The sequence below is a fragment of the Chaetodon auriga genome, chromosome 10, assembly GCF_051107435.1.
Source record: "Chaetodon auriga isolate fChaAug3 chromosome 10, fChaAug3.hap1, whole genome shotgun sequence".
Classification (NCBI taxonomy): Eukaryota; Metazoa; Chordata; class Actinopteri; order Chaetodontiformes; family Chaetodontidae; genus Chaetodon; species Chaetodon auriga.
This window is the reverse complement of record NC_135083.1, coordinates 27,358,167-27,379,419: the sequence shown is the minus strand read 5'-3', so window position 1 is coordinate 27,379,419 and position 21,253 is coordinate 27,358,167. Positions and strand designations below refer to the sequence as shown.

The 21,253-nt window shown below is 40.9% G+C and overlaps 1 protein-coding gene across 4 annotated transcripts in view; it reads left to right on the top strand.

The window, feature by feature from the left end:
• The window catches only part of igsf21b (immunoglobin superfamily, member 21b), a 121,484-nt gene that overhangs the window by 32,212 nt on the left and 68,019 nt on the right, over positions 1-21,253 (top strand). For 2 of the 4 annotated variants that reach the window (XM_076740593.1, XM_076740595.1), the window contains exons 2-6: positions 7,324-7,448; positions 10,660-10,781; positions 10,963-11,081; positions 11,940-12,055; positions 14,243-14,765. In XM_076740593.1, the coding sequence (XP_076596708.1) occupies positions 7,324-7,448; positions 10,660-10,781; positions 10,963-11,081; positions 11,940-12,055; positions 14,243-14,765 (1,005 nt within the window). The remainder of the gene's footprint in view (positions 1-7,323; positions 7,449-10,659; positions 10,782-10,962; positions 11,082-11,939; positions 12,056-14,242; positions 14,766-21,253) is intronic. The other 2 variants (XM_076740594.1, XM_076740597.1) reach the window with 2 other exon arrangements.

The window sequence follows — 21,253 nt, the reverse complement described above, 5'->3', positions numbered from 1 at the left end:
ACTTAACCAGCATGGCTACCACAGCATTCTGCAGCAACATGTCATCCCATCTGGTTTGCACTTAGTGGGACCATCATTTGTTTTTCAACAGGACAATGACCCCAAACAGACCTCCGGGCTATGTAAGGGATATTTGACCAAGAAAGAGAGCGATGGAGTGCTGAGTCAGATGACCTTGCCTCCACAGTCACCTGACCTGAACCAAATTGAGGTTTGGGATGAGTTGGACCACAGAGTGAAGGCAAAGCAGCCACAAAGTGCTCAGCACCTCTGGGAACTCCTTCAAGACTGTTGTAAAACCATTCCAGGTGACTACCTCATTAAGCTGATTGAGAGAATGCCAAGAGTGTGCAAAGCTGTCATCAAAGCTGTGGCTACTTTAAATAATCTAAAATATAAACACATTCTTTTTTTTTCTTTTTTTTTCAACACTTTTTTGTTTACTACATAATTCCATATGTGTTCCTTAATAGTTTGGGTGTCTTCAGTATCAATCTACAATGAAGAAAATGAAAAAGATAAAGAAAAACAATTGAATGAGAAGCTGTGTCCAAACTTTTGACTGGTACTGTATATAATTTGCCTGATTTTACCTGTATGGATTTTCACATGTGAAATGGTGTTTTGCATGTAAAAAAAACACGTGAAATGTGTGTGCATCTGAACAATTGCAATTTGCATCAGCAATCCATTTAATTCCACTGATCACAGCCCAGCAACATATAAACCTCAGGCTGATGTAAATACTGTTGCTCTTGGGGATTGGTGTATGTAAGCAGTGAGCTCTCTCTGTGTTAATTAAATTAGCAGGGGTCAACTTTTAGTTCACTGTGGAATACACTTGTAGCTGGCTTTCATGGATGGAATGATTAACATGCTTTGCTGTCTTAACAGCACCAGTTGATGCTGAGTTGCTAATCTAAGATACAGGAACCAGAGTGCAGTAAAGACATTTCTCTTTGCTTCTGACCTTCCTCACTTTTCACAGATTCATTTGTGCAATGCTTTTCCCTTGCTTTGAGATACTGTTTGTCTGTGTTACATATTCAGCATGAAAATGTACTGCTTTGTACTTTTTCTTTTCAGCCCCTCTTTTTCCTGGGCAATTGCCCTAAGCAATACCATATAGTGCCTACATAAAGCAATACAGTCTTTTTATAATTTTCACCCTTTTTTATTTGAATACAAAGAAATCCTATTTAATGTGGTCCAAAATGACACTGCACGAATGGTAGCTAGTTACAGCAGCTCTAACCGTTTTTCATTGTCTTAGTGTGTTTTTGTGCTTTTCTCATGATTCTTCCATCGCTAGTCTCATTCAATCGTGCGTATGTATGGATGTATAACTGGTGAGACCAGCAATTTGCTTTTACATGAAACAACATCTGGTGATCAATTCAGTCACGGCTCCATTGTTTACACACAGGAACAGCTGAGCGCTGTGAAACTTACCCCCAGTGGAAAGATGAAAGATCCCCACAGAAATAAGGAGAAGGAGGAGAGGATGCAGACCTGGGGTGAAGTGACATGAGAAGAAAAGATGGTATAAACCATCCATACCATCTCTTTTTATGGGGAATGTGGGATCTCTCCCTAATAAGATGGAAGAGCTAACGGTAGTGCCAACCAGAATGCAGAGAGCGCACCAGGAGTGTAGTGTCATGTGCTTCACTGTGTTGAAAACCCTGTGCCTTCCAAGGAGGTACAGTGTTTCCCAAATAACAAACCCTGGGCGTCTGCTGAATTGAAAGGCCTGTTGAATGAAAAGAAGAGGGTCATTAGATAAGGGGACAAAAATGAGCTGAGGAGGGTGCAGAGAGAGCTGAAAAAGGAGATATGGAGAGGCAAGGACAGCCACAGGAGAAAGCTGGGGGAGTGCCTTCAGGGGAACATCACCAAAGAGGTTTGGAGAGGCCTGAAAACCATCTCAGGCCACACCAAAGACAGCGGGAGGGGCCCAGAAACTGGAGAGCAGGAATGGGCAAATTAATTGAATCTGTTTTTCAACAGATTTGATTCTAACCCAGTTCCTTCCTCCACCCACTAGAGCCCAGACCTGACGCTAGGGCTGGGCGAAATGACTGAAAACTGTATCACGATATAAGCATTTTATATCGGTCAATATCGATAATTATTGATATTTTTTATGACCTATTTAAAATAAGGACCAGGAGAAAAATACATTAAATTTAAACATTTTTATTTCAAATGTAACCTTCCTCTGATTATAATCCCCTCAGCTATCAAGGCAGAAAGGAAAGGAAATGTCAACACAACCATGGAAAACACTCAAATAATAAATGTAAATAAAAGTCTAAAATCACAATGAACACTTAACAATTATCTCTTAACATTAAGATGCAAATAGAATACATAACAAATGCTTAATAAAGTGTAACAAAATAGTGCAAAGTGTAAAAATGTAAACATAGAGAAACCTGAGAATGTTTTTTCTACAGGTTTAGTGCCAGGAACTTCACAAGCTGATTCACCTTCTGGTGAATAAAATGCTTTCAAATATGTGCAGTGTTTTGTAAGCATATCAGAAACTGAGGTAGACTTGACATCTGTAACATATATATAAAAAAAAAAGATAGACAGTACAGTAACATTGATTGAACTATAAAACCAGCCTAGACATATGAATAACTTTAGTAACTCTTCTTACTCTAAACATACATGAACTATTCAATTATATTTTTATTGCAAGTGTGCTAAAAGAAAAAACAAAAAAGTACGTGTAAGAGATTTTTTTAACCTGGCTTCTCCACAGTGCTCAGCGGAAGCACATCTTTAGCTATATGATATGCCACTGCCTCCGTTATGTCGTTGTACCTTTTAGATGATTTGTCATAAGGCACTGAAGCAGAGTACCTCTCCATGGTGGTCTGCTGCTTGTTCGTTGGTGCTCCGGTTGCAGATGTTGTTGGATGTTGGCGAATACGGCTGTGTTCCAAAGGGTGAGCACAGCTAGGGTGGTAAAACAAGTTTTGTGGTATTACCGGTCTTGGTGGGGATGACGGTCTTGCATAATTTCCAGACCACATTGGTCTGACTATGGTCCGACATAAAATCCAAAAATCTGCCATACTGGCGAGCTGACTTTCCCTGTTTTATTGACAATTTCTTTGCTCGGTGCAGCACTCATTTTCTATTTCTCATCTCACTCCACGCAAAGGATCAAACACGAGACAACGAGATGGCGCAACCAAACTTGATACTGTGACATGATTGGCTGTTAGCGTGTCACTTCCACTGATCAGTGATTACTCCCTACGTTGCTAGGTTACCAGAGAGCGACTGCCTTTGTTCATGCAACCAACCTTGCTCGCAACTTCTGGTTTCTTCCGACGAAGAAAAAAAATCTAATGTTTTATCAAACACATTTTTTATTGATATTGATTAAGTGTCTATCACGATACATATCATTATCGTTTTATCGCCCAGCCCTACCTGACGCCATTACTTCTCCTCACCCCATCCTTCCCCCTTGCAGCAGCCCGACACCAGAAGCATCCCACACCACTTAACCCCCTCTTCTCCACAACACAGATTACATTCTCCTCCCCCCAGCCTCTCCATAACAGTAGGTGAAGAAGGTGAAGAAGTAGCTCAGGAACATGAAGGCGAGGAAGGCTACAGGCACTGATGGTATCAGCTCCAGGCTGCTCAGGGACTGTGCTCTGCTCAGCTCTGCGGGGTCATTCTGCAGATGACCCTCAGTCTGGAGAGAGTTCCAGTCCTCAAGAAAACTTCCTGTGTGGTGCCAGTCCCAAAGACAGCACATCCCAGAGAGCACAGTCACTTCAGGCCAGTAGCCCATGATCGAGGAGGTGGGTGACAGGAGGATGTTAGCCAAGCTGACATCAATTATGAACAACCCATCCCACCCCCTGCATGAGTTGATGGGGGGCTTAAGCAACTCCTTCAGCAGCAGACTGTTGGATCTATTGTGTAAAACAGAACGTTATCACAGGTCCTTCATTCTAACAGCTGTCAGACTCCAGCATCATTTAATGTAGCACTTTCACTGTTATAGATATGCAAACATGTTTTCTGGCCTGGGATATGGAAGGCATGGATGATGAACTATTATAGTCGGAGTTAATAGCAGTGTTCTTCTTGGACCATTTGTGGCCCCAAAGAATGACTGCCATGATGACTGGGTATGATTTTGCAGATGGTGAAGGAGGCGGTAAGAGTTGTGAATTCCAGCAGTTGTTGAGAACCACCTTCCACCGTGGTAGCCATGCAACATGTTTTTTGGCTGCTGTTGGCGTTTATTGTGCCTCATATTGTGATTGTATCTCGAAGAGGCTCACGTCAATTGATTTGCGGAAATCTAAGCTTTCTAACAACGTATGAGATGGAATGAGATAAAACTTTATTAATAATTGCATTGCATGTAAACATGCCAGACTCACAAGCTACAAACTTCAGTCAAAGTCATTACATGAGTAGCAGTTGGCACATTGGGTCATCAGTCGGTGTAGAACGTAAAGGCAATTAAAATTATGTAGTTAGAAATTAAACACACACTCTGAAAATTTGGAAATTAGGGTGTTACAGACAATTACAAAATCAACAATAGCACAAATAAATAAAAAATAGACATATAAGAGAAAAAATACGAGATACAAAATAATCAGCTATGTATATGTACACTCTCTGTAAGAGATATATAATTATTATAATATTATAAAAAATAATATTGTTAATGGAAAAATATGTAGTAGTAATAGTATATATAATATAATAGTATGGATAATTAAGTAGTGTTTTGTATTTTTGCACAGTACTCTATACTCTATAGTAGAGAGTAGTATGGTGCGAGTATAAACATGAACATAGCATTTGTGTTTATAGACGAGAAGAAAATGAACAAAAATACGAGGACGACAAGCTGTCAGAACATTAAGGGGTTTGGCTAAAGGTGCTGTGTATCGCTATCGATGGAGTGGTCTGAGTGGCTGTGCTGACCGGTGCAGAGGCGGGAGAAGTTGAAGTGGCCAAGGAAGATGGGATATGAACGGTAGAGGGAGGAGAAAAGGAAAGGGTGCTGGGATGGAGGTATGCATGTGCTCAGGTTATTTTTGAAGTTTGGGAGAAAAGGGGGAGAGGATGAGACAGACCGGGAACACAGAAGGGCTCCAGATGCTTGTGTTTTGTTCAGTCAGCGGTTTGAAAAGTGTGATTTTCTTTTCAGAACCGTGAAGAGGGGTGAGGGATGAAGGGTGAGGGGTGAGGGATTGAGGGGTGAGGGGTGAGGGATGAAGGTTGAGGGGTGAGGGGATGGAAGGAAGGATGAATAAATGAGGGGGTGAGTGCGCTGGTAGCTTGTGACAGGAGATGCCTGCAGTTCTGGATCAGGGAACGTCTGCAGTATTGGCTCAGGGGACACCTGCAGCTCTGGCTCAGGGGACGCTTGCAGCACAGGAACTGGAGAGGTGTTGACTGGGACGCTGGGCAGCTGGACCTCAAAGAGACGCTAGGCAGCTGGACCTCAGGGACACTAGGCGGCTGGACCTCAGGGATGGGAGCTTACCGGAGGCTGGTGGGGGCCAGCTGACTCAGGAGCTGAAGCTGGTGGGAGGCTAGCAGTCTGGGTGTCTGATGGCTGGGGAGCTGGGACTGAAGGATGATAAACTAATTGTTTCTCCAGCCTAGCTTAAACAGAGTCTATTTTCCACAAACCCCAGACTCACCAGGATTTCCCAAAACCAGTCTTTATGATATATGAGAGTTTCCAAAAAGGTTAAGGCTCCCAATCTATACCCAGACATCGGAGAATCGTCCTAACATAAAAGCAAGTAAAGCATTATAGAATGAAAGTCCTTCACCTCCTCCAAACAGGAATGCATGTCTGCCAGGTTCATGTCTGGTCGGTTCATTCCGTTATAATTTGTGGTCAGGGAATAACAGGAAGCCCAGTTATGCAGACTAAACAAAAAGGCGGGGCGGAAGCCGTTCAAATAATTTATTTTACAAAATAAGGCAATGTAATAATGTACATATACATAGTTGATTTTTGATTTTTTTTTTACCCTGTATCCTTTTTATCTTTGATCCTTCTATGCCACTGTTTTTGTCTATTTTTATGTACTATACTATACTTGCTGACTGTAACGAATTTCCCTGGTGTGGGATCAATAAAGTTTTATCTTATCTTACCTTATCTTACCTTATCTTGTTACATATTCCAATTCTGAAAAAAAAAAAAACAAAAAAAAAAACAAATCTACAAAACTATGGAACATAAAGGAAACCCTCCAATATCAGTGGGGTGGACACAGTAATATGAACAATTGTACATTCTAGTACAACAGTCCTTAATAAGGGTATGTTAGATTGCCTTTTATCAATTTAGCATCCTGTGACTTTTCATGACCTGAACTATAACAACATTGCCAGGCCTTGCTGTGAGGATTTCCTCTGTGTTTCCACTGTATTTTACTGACCAGGACATTCCCTTGTGAGCAAACATTTGGCGACAGTGGTGAGGAAAAACTTCCTTTTAACAGGCACAAACCTCAGGCAGAACCAGACTCTGGGTGGGCGGCCATCTGCATTAACTGGTTGGGTGAGAGAGAGAGGGCGAGAGAGAGAGAGAGAGAGAGAGAGAGAGAGAGAGAGAGAGAGAGAGAGAGACAGAAATGCAATCACAGTGACAGTTCTAATAGTAGACTCTAAACTATATGTTGTACATATAGCATAGTATATACAAATATGATATATATATATATATTTTTTTTTTCTTTAATCTTATTTTCTTTTTGTAATTTTCCCTGCTCTGTTTGGCTATGTATTGTATCTATTAGTTTATAAAAGCAGACTGCAGCTTCCCCTGAACAGACTCCCCTTCGTTGATACTTCTGAATGCCTGTACATGGCTGTTGTCTTGCTCCATACAGACAAAGGAATACAATGGCGCCTTGCTATGTTTGGTTAAGCATCTGCAATGTTAAGGGGTCAGAGAGGTGTTGATGCATCAGATTTTTATGAGGGTACAGTTAGTTGTAGCTTACATATTGTAAAGTGTTAATTTTATGTTGACCTCCCTTAAAAGATATCAATGCAACAAGAGCTATATTGGAGCTAAATTGGAGTCCACCTCAACTCAGCTTTGAGCTGAATTGCTACAAAACCTAAATGCTACAGGGTCATTAACAGTGAAGCTGATGGGTGCAATACATGAAGCCCATGTTAATGCTGTTGTAATGGATTGCACTGTAAATGCATAAAACCATTACAGTTCAGCATAGTAGTCATACAGGGGAATGTAATGTAATTTCCAAATGTCTCCCATGCTTCTCTTTTTGGCAGGTTATTTGACTGTTTCCATTGAGCCACTTGCTCATGTTGTCATTGGAGACACAGTAACACTCAAGTGCAACTTCCAAACAGACGGCAACCTCCGAGAGATTGTATGGTTTCGGGTGAGCACACAGGTGAATTTATGTAATAACAGCTGCTTGCCAACTTCTTACTGTATACAGTTGATGAAAATCCTGCCCTCAGTGTGTGTGTGTGTGTGTGTGTGTGTGTGTGTGTGTGTGTGCACGCGTGTGTGTCTGTGTCTGTGTGTGAAAATCACACATCACACATTATCCCTTTTCTTATTAAAAGCGGTGAACATTTACGCAAGTACTGTATATAAGTACAGTTTTGAGGTACTCAATGGTAAATATTTGTTTTCACCTTATGCTACTTTACATATTTACTTCATAACATTTATTTGACAGTTGTAGTTACTAGTCATTTTTTCAAATTGGGATATAACTTTAAAAAAATACAATGCATTATTAAAGATTAAACCCATGGTGTCGAACTTTTTTGACTTGTGATCCCTGAAAAGAAAGAAGTATCTTTTTTCAGGGCTCCTTGTCAAGTTTCAGATGTCTCTCAATTGTGCGGAGTTTCAACAAAAAATGACTTTCCCTCTAAATGTCTCAGATGGTCATTTATATAAATGCATAAGGCCTGTAAAGGAATCACATCACCCAATATTTTCAAAATATTATCAAATAAAGAGTGATTAAAGTCAGAACTTTAGTTTTTTTCTGTTCTATCCTTGTTTTTTCACAGCTCCTCAGATTTATCATGTAACACTTTGGAAGGCCCTATCAGGATCTTTTGGACTAATTTACATATATGTATATATGAGTTACAGCCAGCTGCCTTTTTTTTTTTTTTTTTTTTTTTTTTTGCAGAATGAGTGCTTATGTATGATACTCAAGTACATTTTGCTGATACTGCTTCTGTATTCTTACGTAAGTATGATTTTGAATGCAGAGTTTTATTTGCAATAAAGTATTTTTGTATTAAAGTATTGGTATTTCTACTTCATCAGTGATCTGTATACCTCTTCCACCTCTGCTTCTTTGGTTCTTGTAGACACAAACAAGACTTAAAGTCTAACTAGCTGGCTGTGAGACTGGGGCACAGCAGTGCTTTGAGCTAACTGCTAACGTCAGCATGCTAACATGCTCATGATGACATGTAACCTCTGTGGTGTTACAGTGATGTTTAGCAGGTTAATTAGAATGTTCACCAACCATTGGCATATATTTTGATCTATGGAGCCCAGGTGGTGTCATGAAGAAAACAAATATGCTCATGAATTTAATCATTTCTACTTTCTAATGAATAATTTATGCACATGGTTTAGTAATTTGTGCTCTAAATTTAATGGTTAGTGTGCACAAATTACTAACTTGTGCCTCTCCTCTTGTAGAGGGCAGCAAATGCCTTTGGCAATGCGTATTCCACAGGAAATTTGAAGAAGACAATGAAGAAGAGTAGGGGCATCATAATAACAACTGCCCAGGGCATCACCATGGAGAGGGCCCTCAAAAAGTTGTGTCTTCCCCAAGGATGTCACAGAATTCATGAATTCATATCGAATACAAGTTCCACTGTGAAAGCCTACCCCACTAACTGGTTAAGTTGTAAGACAAACTGGGATAAATTGTAACAATATCAGTGATGAATTATAAAATGAGTGCACTTCAAAATATCTATGTGAAGAAGTTCATTCCTCATTGCATGAAGCCTGAGAACCAATCAGGACCTGTCGTGTTCTTATGCTATGATGAGAGGTGTGCTTGATCTTTGACTCCACTGGAAATTGATAAGCAAAATTCCTGACCTAAAAGAAACTAAAAATACTACCTGAATACATTCTAATAACCAAGTCCTATTTAGGTCTAAGTTGTCTGTAAAGATTCCCAGTTATCCCGGTCATGGTTATCAAAGGGTGGTTGAATCTAGGGCAACTGAACTTGGTTTCAGACACTGCAAATCATTTCATCTTTCATCCAAGAGGCTTCTTGAGTTAGCACTGACTGGTGGGGAGTCCCAAATTTAACCTCTGCAGGATTGTTATCAGGTTCATTGATACCACTTGGGTGGTGCTCCTGGCTACTAGAGTTGTTGGAGGCAGTATAAGCCAAGTGAAAATGGTAGTCATTGGAATTGTCACATGAGGCCAAATAGTTGTTAAATCTCCAGCAAAGGACAACATTGTAGGTAGGGGATAAGTGGTGTCGTAGACCTCCTCTTCTGCTGACGGATGGTTTCTCTACTTTGAGCGTCCTTATAGCCTCCTTCTTTCCTCTTTCAAGTCATCTGTCCTTCCATGTGTGTGACCCCACACCCAAACAGAGGAAAAGCTGTCTAGTTTATGTGGTCCAATGCAGTGAAGAATGCACAGACATGGCTCAGTGCAGATAAGGAAGACAGGTAGTTTGAAAGAAGAGTGAGGAAGGCTATTTCAGGACAATGCTGTCCATAAATCCCTTCCCAGGATATTGTGTTAGTTTCATTAAAACTTTTTAAAAGCTGTTTCAATCCTCCCTACCTTGACAGCCATTGTTTAGCTATGTAGCATGGTGGTTTAAAATTATGATAGATGAAATACCTCACATTTTACCTAAGAGACTAAAGTCTAATCTAATACATGTTACACAATTCTAAATTCCACAGTATCAGTGTTAATCAAAATATTGACTTAATTACCTGAAAACCACTGTGTCGGCTATAGAAATCTGCATACTTTTTCACACAGCTATGACATTTCACTTGCAAGATCAGGAAGGAAATGGTCATATATACAGTTTAATACATGACTCTTTGGTCATCTCTTCCTGGTGAGAACAAAAAATCATTCATCATTTTCCCATAGCCATACCCTCAATTAAAAACCTATGTAAAACTGTTGACAAGATACCTTCAACTGCAAAAACTTTTTATAATGAATTTATACTGTAAAACATGAATGTTTGATATTGATAAAACTTCCAAAGAGCCTGGAAAAACTGTATTTTTATGTATGATATACCAATGTAAAGTCCACAAGACTAACAGGTAGGGCCAGGGAGACACTGATGTTTTTCAATGTGTCAGACAATGCAAATCAGAAATGTGGAAAACTTTTAAAGCATACTGTCTTTGCTTGGTATCCAGATTTGATTGAAATCAATCAACCTAGGAGTCTGATATCAGTTATTAGGTATTTATTCATAATGAATACGTCAAGCTTTATACATACCGAATATTGTCATGTCTCCATGGTTACAGACTGTATCAGGATTTTCATGTCTACACAGTTAATACCATAGTATTCAAACTCAGTGTTGATAATGTACTTTGCCCTCTCAGGTGATTGAAGGAGGAAGTGCAAGGCAGAAGATTTTCACCTACGATGCCATGGACAATATGAACTACTCCCACATGGAGGACAATCACAGACGAGAGGACCTGGTCTACCAGTCATCTGTGCGGTAAGACAGGTTACTACTATTGTACAAGTTGTGTTATGCACCAGGGGAGTAATGGCAGGGGAAAATTATTTTAGAGCAAACCCTATAGAATTTTTTTTCTCTAAGCTTAAGAACCTGAACGAAAATGAAAGCTATAGTTAAAAAAAACACCCATATAAAACTTTAAACTATATATGAACAGGCTTCCTGAGGTCCAGATCGAGGATGATGGCGTGTATGAGTGTCATGTGGGAATCTATGACAGGAGCTCCAGAGACAAAGTGATTCTAGCCTCCGGCAGCATCATTCTTACTGTCATTGGTATGTACCTATTTTGAGGTTGCCTTGTGAATTTTAAAGACCACATCTAAGAAAAGTTAGGGGATCCTCAAAATCATTAGGATTCATCATGTGGGCACCATGTTATCTGCACAAAATTTCATAGCAACCAGTTCAAATAGTGTAGCCACAATGTCATTCCTTTTGCCTTCATAGTGTAGATGAAGAGAGACAGGTAAGGGGGGAGAGAAAGGGGATGATATGCAGCAGAGGGTCCCATGCAGGTTGGAATCGAACCTGAGCCCCTGCGGTAAGGACAGTCTTGGTACATACGGTGTACACTCTAAGCTCTAGGTGAGCTCCCAGGGCATCCCCACTACAGCCAAAATTTCAGTTTCAAAGCTACAGGAAGAAAAATCCCATCAAAACTTAGAGTGTTGTTTTTACATTTGTATTTTGTAAGAGTTAAACAAACAAACAAAAAAAACATGCTAATTTGTGATCTTTAAAAATGTTGATCAGTTTGAACTATGCACGGAGAAATGGTAGCATTTTTCCTCTGTTTCCGGTCTTTATGTACAGCTAGGCAAATCATATCCTGACTCCAGCTCTGTACTTAAAACAAAAGAGATCAATCTGAACATCAGTTTATCATTAGAAAGCAAAATAGTAGATTTACCAAAATGTATTCCTTGGTTAAGTATAATTGGATTGATTTTAAATGCTCTTACTTGAAGATGCTCCTACAGCAGTCTCAGCTCACAGTCACCACTCACTTGACAGTGATTTTTTTCATTACTAGATAAATACCTCATAAGTTCCAGTTTATTACATATTTATTTTCCTTCAATAAATCAAAGGCACTTCTATATTTGAGTGCCTTGTGTGTTTTCTCTGCAGTACCTCCCAAATCGATCTCTGTGGTGGCAGCGAACAGCCCATCTCCTTTCAGCCGTTACGAGGCCCAGAACTTCACTCTGGTTTGCATTGTTACAGGCGCAAAGCCAGCTCCAATGGTGAGATGGAACATTTTTACTCTTTTTTTCTCTTGAAAGACTCAGTTTCCATAGTCAAATTGAAGTCACAGCTTTGCGTCGAAGGATGGAAGCTTCATGATCCATCCATCCATCCAGGAATCTAACACCGGGGGAACACCAAGTCAGTTGTCCTTGACCCGGTGTCAAGGGAGGGCCCAAAATAATTTGCTGGAATATTTTGTCAAAAATACACATTTGTGAAAACTTTATGCAGTACTTGTGAGTTACATAAAAAAGCTTGTTTTTTTAATCTTCCTAATTTTCAATGGCATAGGAAACAATTTAACTTTCCTTTTAATGCAAAAAAATGGTTGGGTCTGTCAAGCTATGGAACTACAAAGTATTTATGGAGACCTGCGCATCCTTCTCCACATTTTTCTGCCTCTGCCCGACTGTGGGTGTAGGTGAGTGGGCCTTCAGTAACATTAAACTCATAAAAAATTACTTGCACTCTTCTTTGTCCCAAGAGAGGTTAAACAGTGGCAATGGAGAAATTGGACTTTAAAGACATCATAAATGATTTTGCTATGAGAAAATTTTGGAGCTTGACATTTGGAGCTCAACGCTAAACATGCTGTACCAACAGTAGTCTATCAGACACTGGAAATGATGAAATTATTTGGACATGGTATTCCTGTGAGGAAAAAAAAGGATAAAGTGTAGGGTAAAAGGTAAAGTGAACTTCATTCATTCATTCATTCATTTGGGCATTATCACACCCAAGGCTGCTTTATATGAAATCTTTGTATTTTTTCTGCTACCATCTTGACCATCTCAGTGGGAGCTTTCTGGTTAAATAAAGGATAAACAAAAATAAACAAGATAAATGCAGCACAATACAGTTATACTTTTGCTGTACATAGTCATTACAGTCATTACATACTTGGTTGGCGGAAACCTAGTGAGGGATGATGTCCTGGTTTTTGCACTTGTGACTCCAGCTGGTTGAGAGAAGTAATCTAACTGAATTACTGGGTTTTCAGACAACCAACACCACTGTATTGAAGTCTATTTTAAAACAATATTCACATGTCTATATTTACATTAAATAATTAGTAGTTGCTGTAATTGTTCCTCCTGTCTGTAGTGGCCCTAAACAGATCCATTCCTAAAGCAATTTTAAGTGTAAGTGATGGAGGACAAAATGATCCACAATCCTTGTTCTCTATAAAAATACATTCTGAAGTTCAGCTGAAGTTAATGTCAGTAGTCTGACAGATCAAGTGGATTTCTTCCGAAGTTCCAGGTCTAGGATGAAATTCTGTCTTTGTGCTGATATGGATGTGTTCTGAGCAGAGGGATAAGTACTGTACAATTTTGAGGTAGGTAGTAGGTAGGTAGTTTGTTTTCTACTCTTTTCACTATTTTTTCAATGATGTACCATGAAAGGGACTAGCATTCATAAATTGAAAAAAACTGTTAAACCATACAAAATAGCTCTATAAGACAAGCCTTTTAAATAAAGTGCTGACTCCTAGAAGGGCTCCAAAAATCCCAAGGGAGTCTGTCTCGGCTGTAATGGCAGTGTGGTGAACAGGGAAAGCCATAGAAGTACGTCACTTTCCCATACCACATAATGTAGTCTTACACCTGAGTCACCAGAGCTGCTATACATCTTTGGTCAGTACTCCATATTCTCTGCTGTCTCTTCCACATCCTTAGCTGCTAGTTCCGTTCAATGAAAAACACTCATTTTGCACATTGTCATCATTGTGACATTTTTTCCTCTGCATCATCTGTGACAATTACAGTGGCCAATAACCTTGTCAATGTACATGTTGTTGAACTGCTGTGTTAGATAGACTTAAAACATGTGAACCTATCCTTTGAGATAGGTTCACATAGGTCCCAGTTCATAGACTGGGACTATCTTAAAGGATCTATCTTAAAGGAACCCATGTGAACCTATCCTTTAAGATAGGTTCACATAGGACCTATCTTGAAGGAACCTATCTGAACCTATCTTTTAAGATAGGTTCAGATAGGTTTTTTGTAAGTGGTGGTTACAGTTCCTTTAAGATAGTCCTAGTCTCTGTTCATAGACTGAGACCACACAGCAAGCTTTCATTTCTAACAGAGGGTCTGTGCAAAAGGGAAGGGTCAGGATGATTTGAAATACTTCCTTTGTGTCTGTTCAGCTCACCTGCCTTGGTCCCTGCCTTTCAGGTGTACTTCAAGCGGGATGGTGAGCTCATTGATGTGGTAACAGCTGCCCAGTCTTCCTCCTCAGTGGGAGACCAAAGCAAGGGCCCAGTTGAAGATAAGAGGCGGGGCCAGCATCAGCCAGTGCTCTGGAGCTCCCTGGTTCTAACCAGTCAAGACATTGATGACACCAAACTCCAGAACTCCCTTTCCCGGCTGGAACAAGAAGGGAAGCTGGCTCAACTGGGGCAAGATGGCCTTAATGGCCTCGAACAGGGACAAGAACAAGGTTCAAAGTCAGACTCTGAGCCAACTACCGAGATGATCCCTGAGACAGTGGTGAGCCGTGAGTTTCCGCGCTGGGTCCAGAGCAGTGACCCACTCTATTACTTCCAGCATCAGCAGCAGGCAAGATATGACGGTACCATGGAGGTGAGAGCCATGCTGACCTGGAGCCTCAACCCCCAGCTGGACAACGAGGCTCTGTTCAGCTGTGAGGTCAAGCACCCAGCTTTATCCATGCCCATGCAGGCTGAGGTCACACTGGGTGAGTTATGCACCAACACACTCTGGCTGAATTAACATGCAGGTCAGGTTGTGTATTGATGCGAAAAATAACTATTGATATCAGACATGCTGTTGCAGTAATCAAGACAGGAGGAAATAAACGCATGCGTAATCATCTCCATCTCAGCTCTGGGCATAATGGGCCTGAATTCAGCATTGTTTCTCAGCTGGTACTAAATAAGCGAACCAAAAATTTGCATGTTGGTCAAGACTCAAAACCTGTCCCGTAGAAATGAGAATATGAGAAAATAAAGAGCCAAGAATTTCCACCACCTTCTGGACAATGCCATCTAGGGCAGAAATAAAAACTAGTGTTTTGTTTTTAGCTGTAGAGAAGTTTTTGTGATGAATGAAGTAACAATTTCTTCCTACGTGCATGAATGTATAGGATACCCCAGCCTTATCTCAGTCCTACCTCCCCTCCACAAACCTTCCTAGACAGCAAACAAAGAGGGGAGAGCAAAGCAAGAGAGAGGCTTTTAAATGGTGTCCTCTGTCTCTAATTGGCTAATTGGCTGGAGTGTGAGCCAATCCACAGCTCTTCTGGAGCTCACAATTGGCAGCCAATTTTCCACTTCCACACATAACTCTATACATGTAACACACATTACATAAAGGTTATAAATGAAGTTGCATTTGATCAAGTGAAATAAATATTTGATCCTCAAGCAAAACATGACTTAGTAAATGCTGGAGAAACCCTTGTTGGCAAGCACAGAGGTCAGACGTTTCTTGTAGTTGGTCACCAGGTTTGCATACATCTCAGGAGGGATTTTGGTCCACTCCTCTTTACAGATCCTCTCCAAATTCTTAAGGTTCTGATGCTGTTGCTTGACAACTCGAATTTTCAGCTCCCTCCACAGATATTCTATGGGATTAAGATCTGGAGACTGGCTAGGCCACTTCATGACCTCAATGTTTTCTTCTTTAGCCACTCCTTTGTTGCCTTGGCTGTATGTTTTGGGTCACTGTCACGCTGGAAGACCCATCCATGACCCATTGTCAATGTTCTTGGTGAGGGAAGGACGTTCTCCTCCAAAATTCTATGGTACATGGCCACACTCATTAGCCTGTCTTCTAGTACCCTTAGCAGAGAAACAGCCCCAAAGCATGATGTTACCAGCACAGTGGGGATGGTGTTCTTGGGGTCATAGTCAGCATTTCTCTGCCTCCCAACACGGCGAGTCGAGTTGATGCCAAAGAGCTCAATTTTTGTCTCATCTGGCCACAGCATATTCTCCCAAGCCTTATCTGAATCATTTAATTGTTCATTGGCAAACTTCAGACGGACCTGTACATGTGCCCTCTTGCGGGCACTGCAAGATCTCAATCCATTACGGCAAAGTGTGTTACCAATGGTTTTCTTGGTGGCTGTGGTCCCAGCTGCCTTGAGATAATTTACAAGCTCCTCCCGTGTTGTTCTGGGCTGATCCCTCACCTTTCTCATGATCATCCTTAGCCCACGAGGCAAGATCTTGCATGGAGCTCCAGAGCGAGGGCAATTGATGGTTATTTTGTATTATTTCCATTTTCAAATAATAGCACCAACAGTGGTCTCTTTCTCACCAAACTTCTTGCTGATGGTCTTGTAGCCCATTCCAACCTTGTGCTGATCTACATTTGTCTACATTCTTGTCCCTGATATCTTTTGACAGATCTTTGGTCTTGCCCATGGTGGTGGAGAGGTTTGAATGGAAGACATTGATTCTGTGACAGGTGTCTTTTATACTTATCATGAGTTGAGAGTTGGAGAACTTTATTAAAGTGACAGCACTAATTTGTGTGCCTCATGGGCACTTAACTGATCTGTGGGGGTCAGAATTCTTGCTGGTTGGTAGGGGATCAAATAATTATTTCCAATGATCAAACACAAATCAATTTATAATCTTTATATAATGTGTTTTTTCAGAATTTTTTGTTGATAGTCTGTGTCACTGTTAAAATACACCTACCATAAAAATTATACACCGTTCATTTCTCTGTAAGGGGACAAACTTACAAAATTAGCAGGGGATCAAATAATTATTTCCCCCACTGTATATAGTTTATAGTTCTGTAAAGTTGAGGCAATTAGCAGTGTAGACAGTTTTGAAATATTTGGTGGCTCAAAAGAAACGTGTAATTGAATATTATTGGCATAACAATGGTAGAGATACTGCTTATTATCTGCCAGACAGAAAGCAAGGAGAATGCAGACAAGACTGGGCCTAGGACAGACCCTTGGGGAACACCACAGAGGAGATTCAGTTGATTGGGCATAACTGTCAGTTGTAACCAAAAAGGTCCTGTCTGACAGGTGCTGGGAGAACCAATTCAAAGTTAGCCTAGTAGATTCCTGGCCACTGCCTGAGCCTGTCAATCAAAATACGGTCGTCCACAGTATCAAAAGCAGCACTGAGTAATACCAATACGGTACGGTCCCCATGCATCACCCTGAATGAACAGATCATTTGAGACTCTAGCAATGGCTGTTTCTGTCCAATGCAACTGATGAAAACCAGACTGAAACAAACCCTAACCCTACAATCATGCTGGCTAATCAGAAACCTGAATAAAATCTATCTAAATCTATTCTAATTTCTGGTAGGCTAGTTGAGGTCCAAAAATCCTACTCTTGCGAAGGTAGGATTCATAATTTTGGGAATGGGTCTTGTTCAAAACCAGTAATGTTGATGGAGACATCTGTGTCATGGAAGTTTTGGATTCTGGCATCTTTGTTCCTCAGTAAAAATGGAGGTGTGGAGTACATTTTTGTACTCCATACTTCCATGTAAACTTGTAAAAAGTCCTGTTCACACTATTTCTCCATTTCACAAAATCACACACTCATCACAAGCCAAAACCTTCCCTGTCTACACATCAACGCTGCAACTGAGTTTCAGAATTACTTCCTGGAAGGAGTTTTCCAAAGGTTCCATTTTCATTGACCTGAAACTGCATTTGTGTGTTGGCAAAGAGCCAAAACACATAGAAAAATGTTTTGACAATACCCGTATAATTGTAGGCATAAGACAATCCTAAATAAAGAAGCAGGTAAAATGTCAGGTGGAATAGAGGAGGTTTTTGTGAGAGCTTGTGGTAAGTGTGGAGAAAAGGGAAGGATTGCTTGCCGAAAAAGGGCAAGGTATTTGGTGTTGAAGGAGTGAGATTACTCTGACAAACTCCCAGCTAATCCAAAAGTGGGCAAAGAGATGGAGCATGGATGTAGCTGAGACAGGCAGAATGAAGCCTGGTTGCTGAAACCTAGCGGCTAGCTGTGACGCAAAGTGACTATGCTCATAATCAACTTTAAGGCTTAACAGAGAGTGAGTTAGAAATTTAAAATAATCACCACCGTATACATCAGGGAAATTAGCTATAGAGATGAAACCGTTTGCACCAGTCTGTGAACATTTTTATTTCTGCTGTTAAGTTGGTGTTTTTAATATGGTGACTGACTGGCTTTTGAAGCTAGTGTCAAGTGGCCATTCAAGGAACTGTAGTTTTTGTATAACCTACATCAAACCCAACACTCATCAGCTTCCCATGTGACTGAATAGAAATAACAGTACATGATGTAAAAAGTGTTTCTTGCCTACAGACAGCCTCTTCAAATCTCTCTGACTTAAATTTTATCCTCAACAAAAGTTAATGGGGGAAAAGAAAAATCTTTCTCATAAATGAAAAAAATGTTTGTGATCCTTTTGTTGTTTGTATCTACAATCAACATAGATTTATAACTAGATGGTGAATTAGCAGACAAATAAGATATAAAACTTGGGAGTGATGCTCTATAGTTTAATCTTTTCTGATTTCAGTCTAGTATGAAACTCCAGTGATGTTATTAGATCAGTCCTATTATCTGTAACATCCAATCAATGACTGATATCAAATAAGGGGGGTGTAGAAATTACTAAATTATTAGTATTTGTAATGTTCTCACGCAGAATGTAATGAATCTGCTTTAACATCCAGCTAAACCTTGTCCAAAGAAAACATCAGCCGTAGTTGTGGATTTGACTTTTACTCTGCAGTCTTCAGTGACATTGGTGAAAACTGTAATTACAAACAAAAAAGATATTGTATTTTTAACCACTGCAAACATGAATCAACATTACCCCAGGCACAATGAACTGCAGCAAATATACTGTTTTTAAATGTATGACACAGCCAAAATGTCCATTTTTTTTTTAAACTGTAAATAAAATATACTTTTCCTTTACTAATCATCTCTACTTATGCTTTTTAACATCATTAACACAATATATATGCACTCACGGCGTTGCCTGTATAATACTTCTCAGTGTACAGCTGCATTCAGCTCCAGCACAGTTAACATGGCTGGCTCACTCGAGGAAAGGAAGGTAAACAGAAAGTAAATTCAACACAGGTGACTCTCAAGGAAGTGATGTCGTCATGCCTTGACCTTCAAAATAAAATCCTGTCAAAAGACTTTTTAACATTTTTAGCCATTATTTTAAACATTATAAATTATAAATGAATTACTTTATATGTACAGATAAACAACAGAAATGCCTTAAAGGCAACACACTCCCCATCTGGCCTATGTGAGGCCACTATGAAGAACTATTGAAGGAGTCCCAAAACATTAGTCTTTGAATCAGTCCTTGGGAAGAAGTAGGACTACTTCTGCTACTGGCCTCTGGAAGGTTCTTGCATCACCTTGGTCAGTAGTTTTTATCTCAATCTTTCTCACATGTCCATCCTTCCCAGGGAAGGTTGCAGTGACTATGGCCATGGGCCAGCAGTTACGGACAGTCTGTTTGTCTCTGAGGAGAACCAGATCCCCAACTTGAAGGTTTCTGCGGGGGACTGTCCATTTTTGTCTTCATTGTAAAGACGGCAAATATTCTTGGCTCCAACGAGTCCAAAAGTGGTTTGTGAGAGCTTGAACTTGTTTCCATTGTTTTGTGTACAGGTCCTTGTCCGTGAAGTCCCCAGGAGGGGGTGGAACTCCTGACTTCTGTGTGAGGAGTATCGCCGGTGAAAGAATGAAAGGTTGTTGTGGGTCTGTAGATACAGGTAGGAGTGGACGAGCGTTGATGATAGCTGTGACTTCTGCCATTAGCGTTGAGAGAACCTCATGGGTTAGGCGACTCTTCTGCTGCAAGAGCGTTGAGTCTAAGATTCTCCTAGCTACCCCAATCATCCGCTCCCATGTGGGAAACATGTGGTGGTCTGAAGCTCCAGCTGCATCCTTTCTCACTGAGGTATCTCTGCACAGACTTGTCCATCTCCAACTCCTTGCAAGCTCCAACGAAGTTGGTGCCACAATCAGACTGAAGCTGCTTAGCAGGGCCTCTGAGTGCGAAGAAGCGCCTGAGAGCATTTATGCAGCTGGACGTATCCATTGATTCAAACAGTTCAATATGGACAGCTCTTGAACTTAGACAACTAAACATCATGGCCCACCGTTTGCTCTCTGCCTGTCCTCCTCTGGTGCGTCTGGTTACAATGGACCAAGGCCCGAAGACATCAAGGCCCACGTACGTGAAGGGAGGGCAGACCTCAAGGCGTTCAGGTGGCAGGTCAGCCATACATTGTTCTTCCAGTTTTCCACGCAGCTTCCGACAGGTTATGCATTTGTGGAGGACTGAGTTGATTAGTCGCTTACCACCCAAAATCCACAGTCCAGCTGCCCTTACTGCACCTTCTGTGAGATGACGACCCTGATGTCTCACCTGTTTATGATGGTGTCGTACAAGCAGTAGGGCGATGTGACTGTCTTTGGCTAGAATCACTGGGTTCTTCTCTTGACTTGTAAGCTGAGAATGTTTCAGCCTGCCTCCAATGCAGATGAGATTTCCCTCTAAGGTTGGACTGAGCTTGTGCAAAGGACTGTTTGTTGGTACCACCTTATTTGCTTGGAGGGCTGATAGCTCCTTTGCGAAGGCTGACCTTTGTGATGCTTTAAGGATAACCTCTTTGGCTTGAGCCATCTCATCCACAGTACGAGGTAAGTGACATCTGTGCCATCCTGAGCATCCATTATTTTTGTTGGAATGTTTGTGAGATCTCGCCACATGGATGAGGAATGCCACTGCTCGTAGTAGAGAGTTGAAGGTGGAAAAGTGCAGAAAGCAGTTGGAGTTAAGTCCAGGTTCTTCCAGGTAAGTAGCACAGGTACGAACCTGTGGTCGGATCTCTGAGTATTTTTCTGGTTCGATAAGCTCAAACGTCCCATTAGTTTGTGTTGTCTCTGCAGATGGCTGATGCAGGAATGAAGGTCTTGTTAACCAAGAACTCTGTGCAAGCTGGGATGCAGGTAAAGACCTTGATGCGTGGTCAGCAGGGTTTTCTTCTGCGTGTGCGAAATGCCATTGTTGTGGTGTGGAGGATTGTCGGATGCGTTGAACTCTGTTGTGGACATATGTGTAAGAGTGTTTCGGCTCATTACAAATGTAGCCAAGCACCACCTTGCTGTCCGTGTAGAACTTGATAGCGTCCAGTTTTAGATCTAGCTCTCCT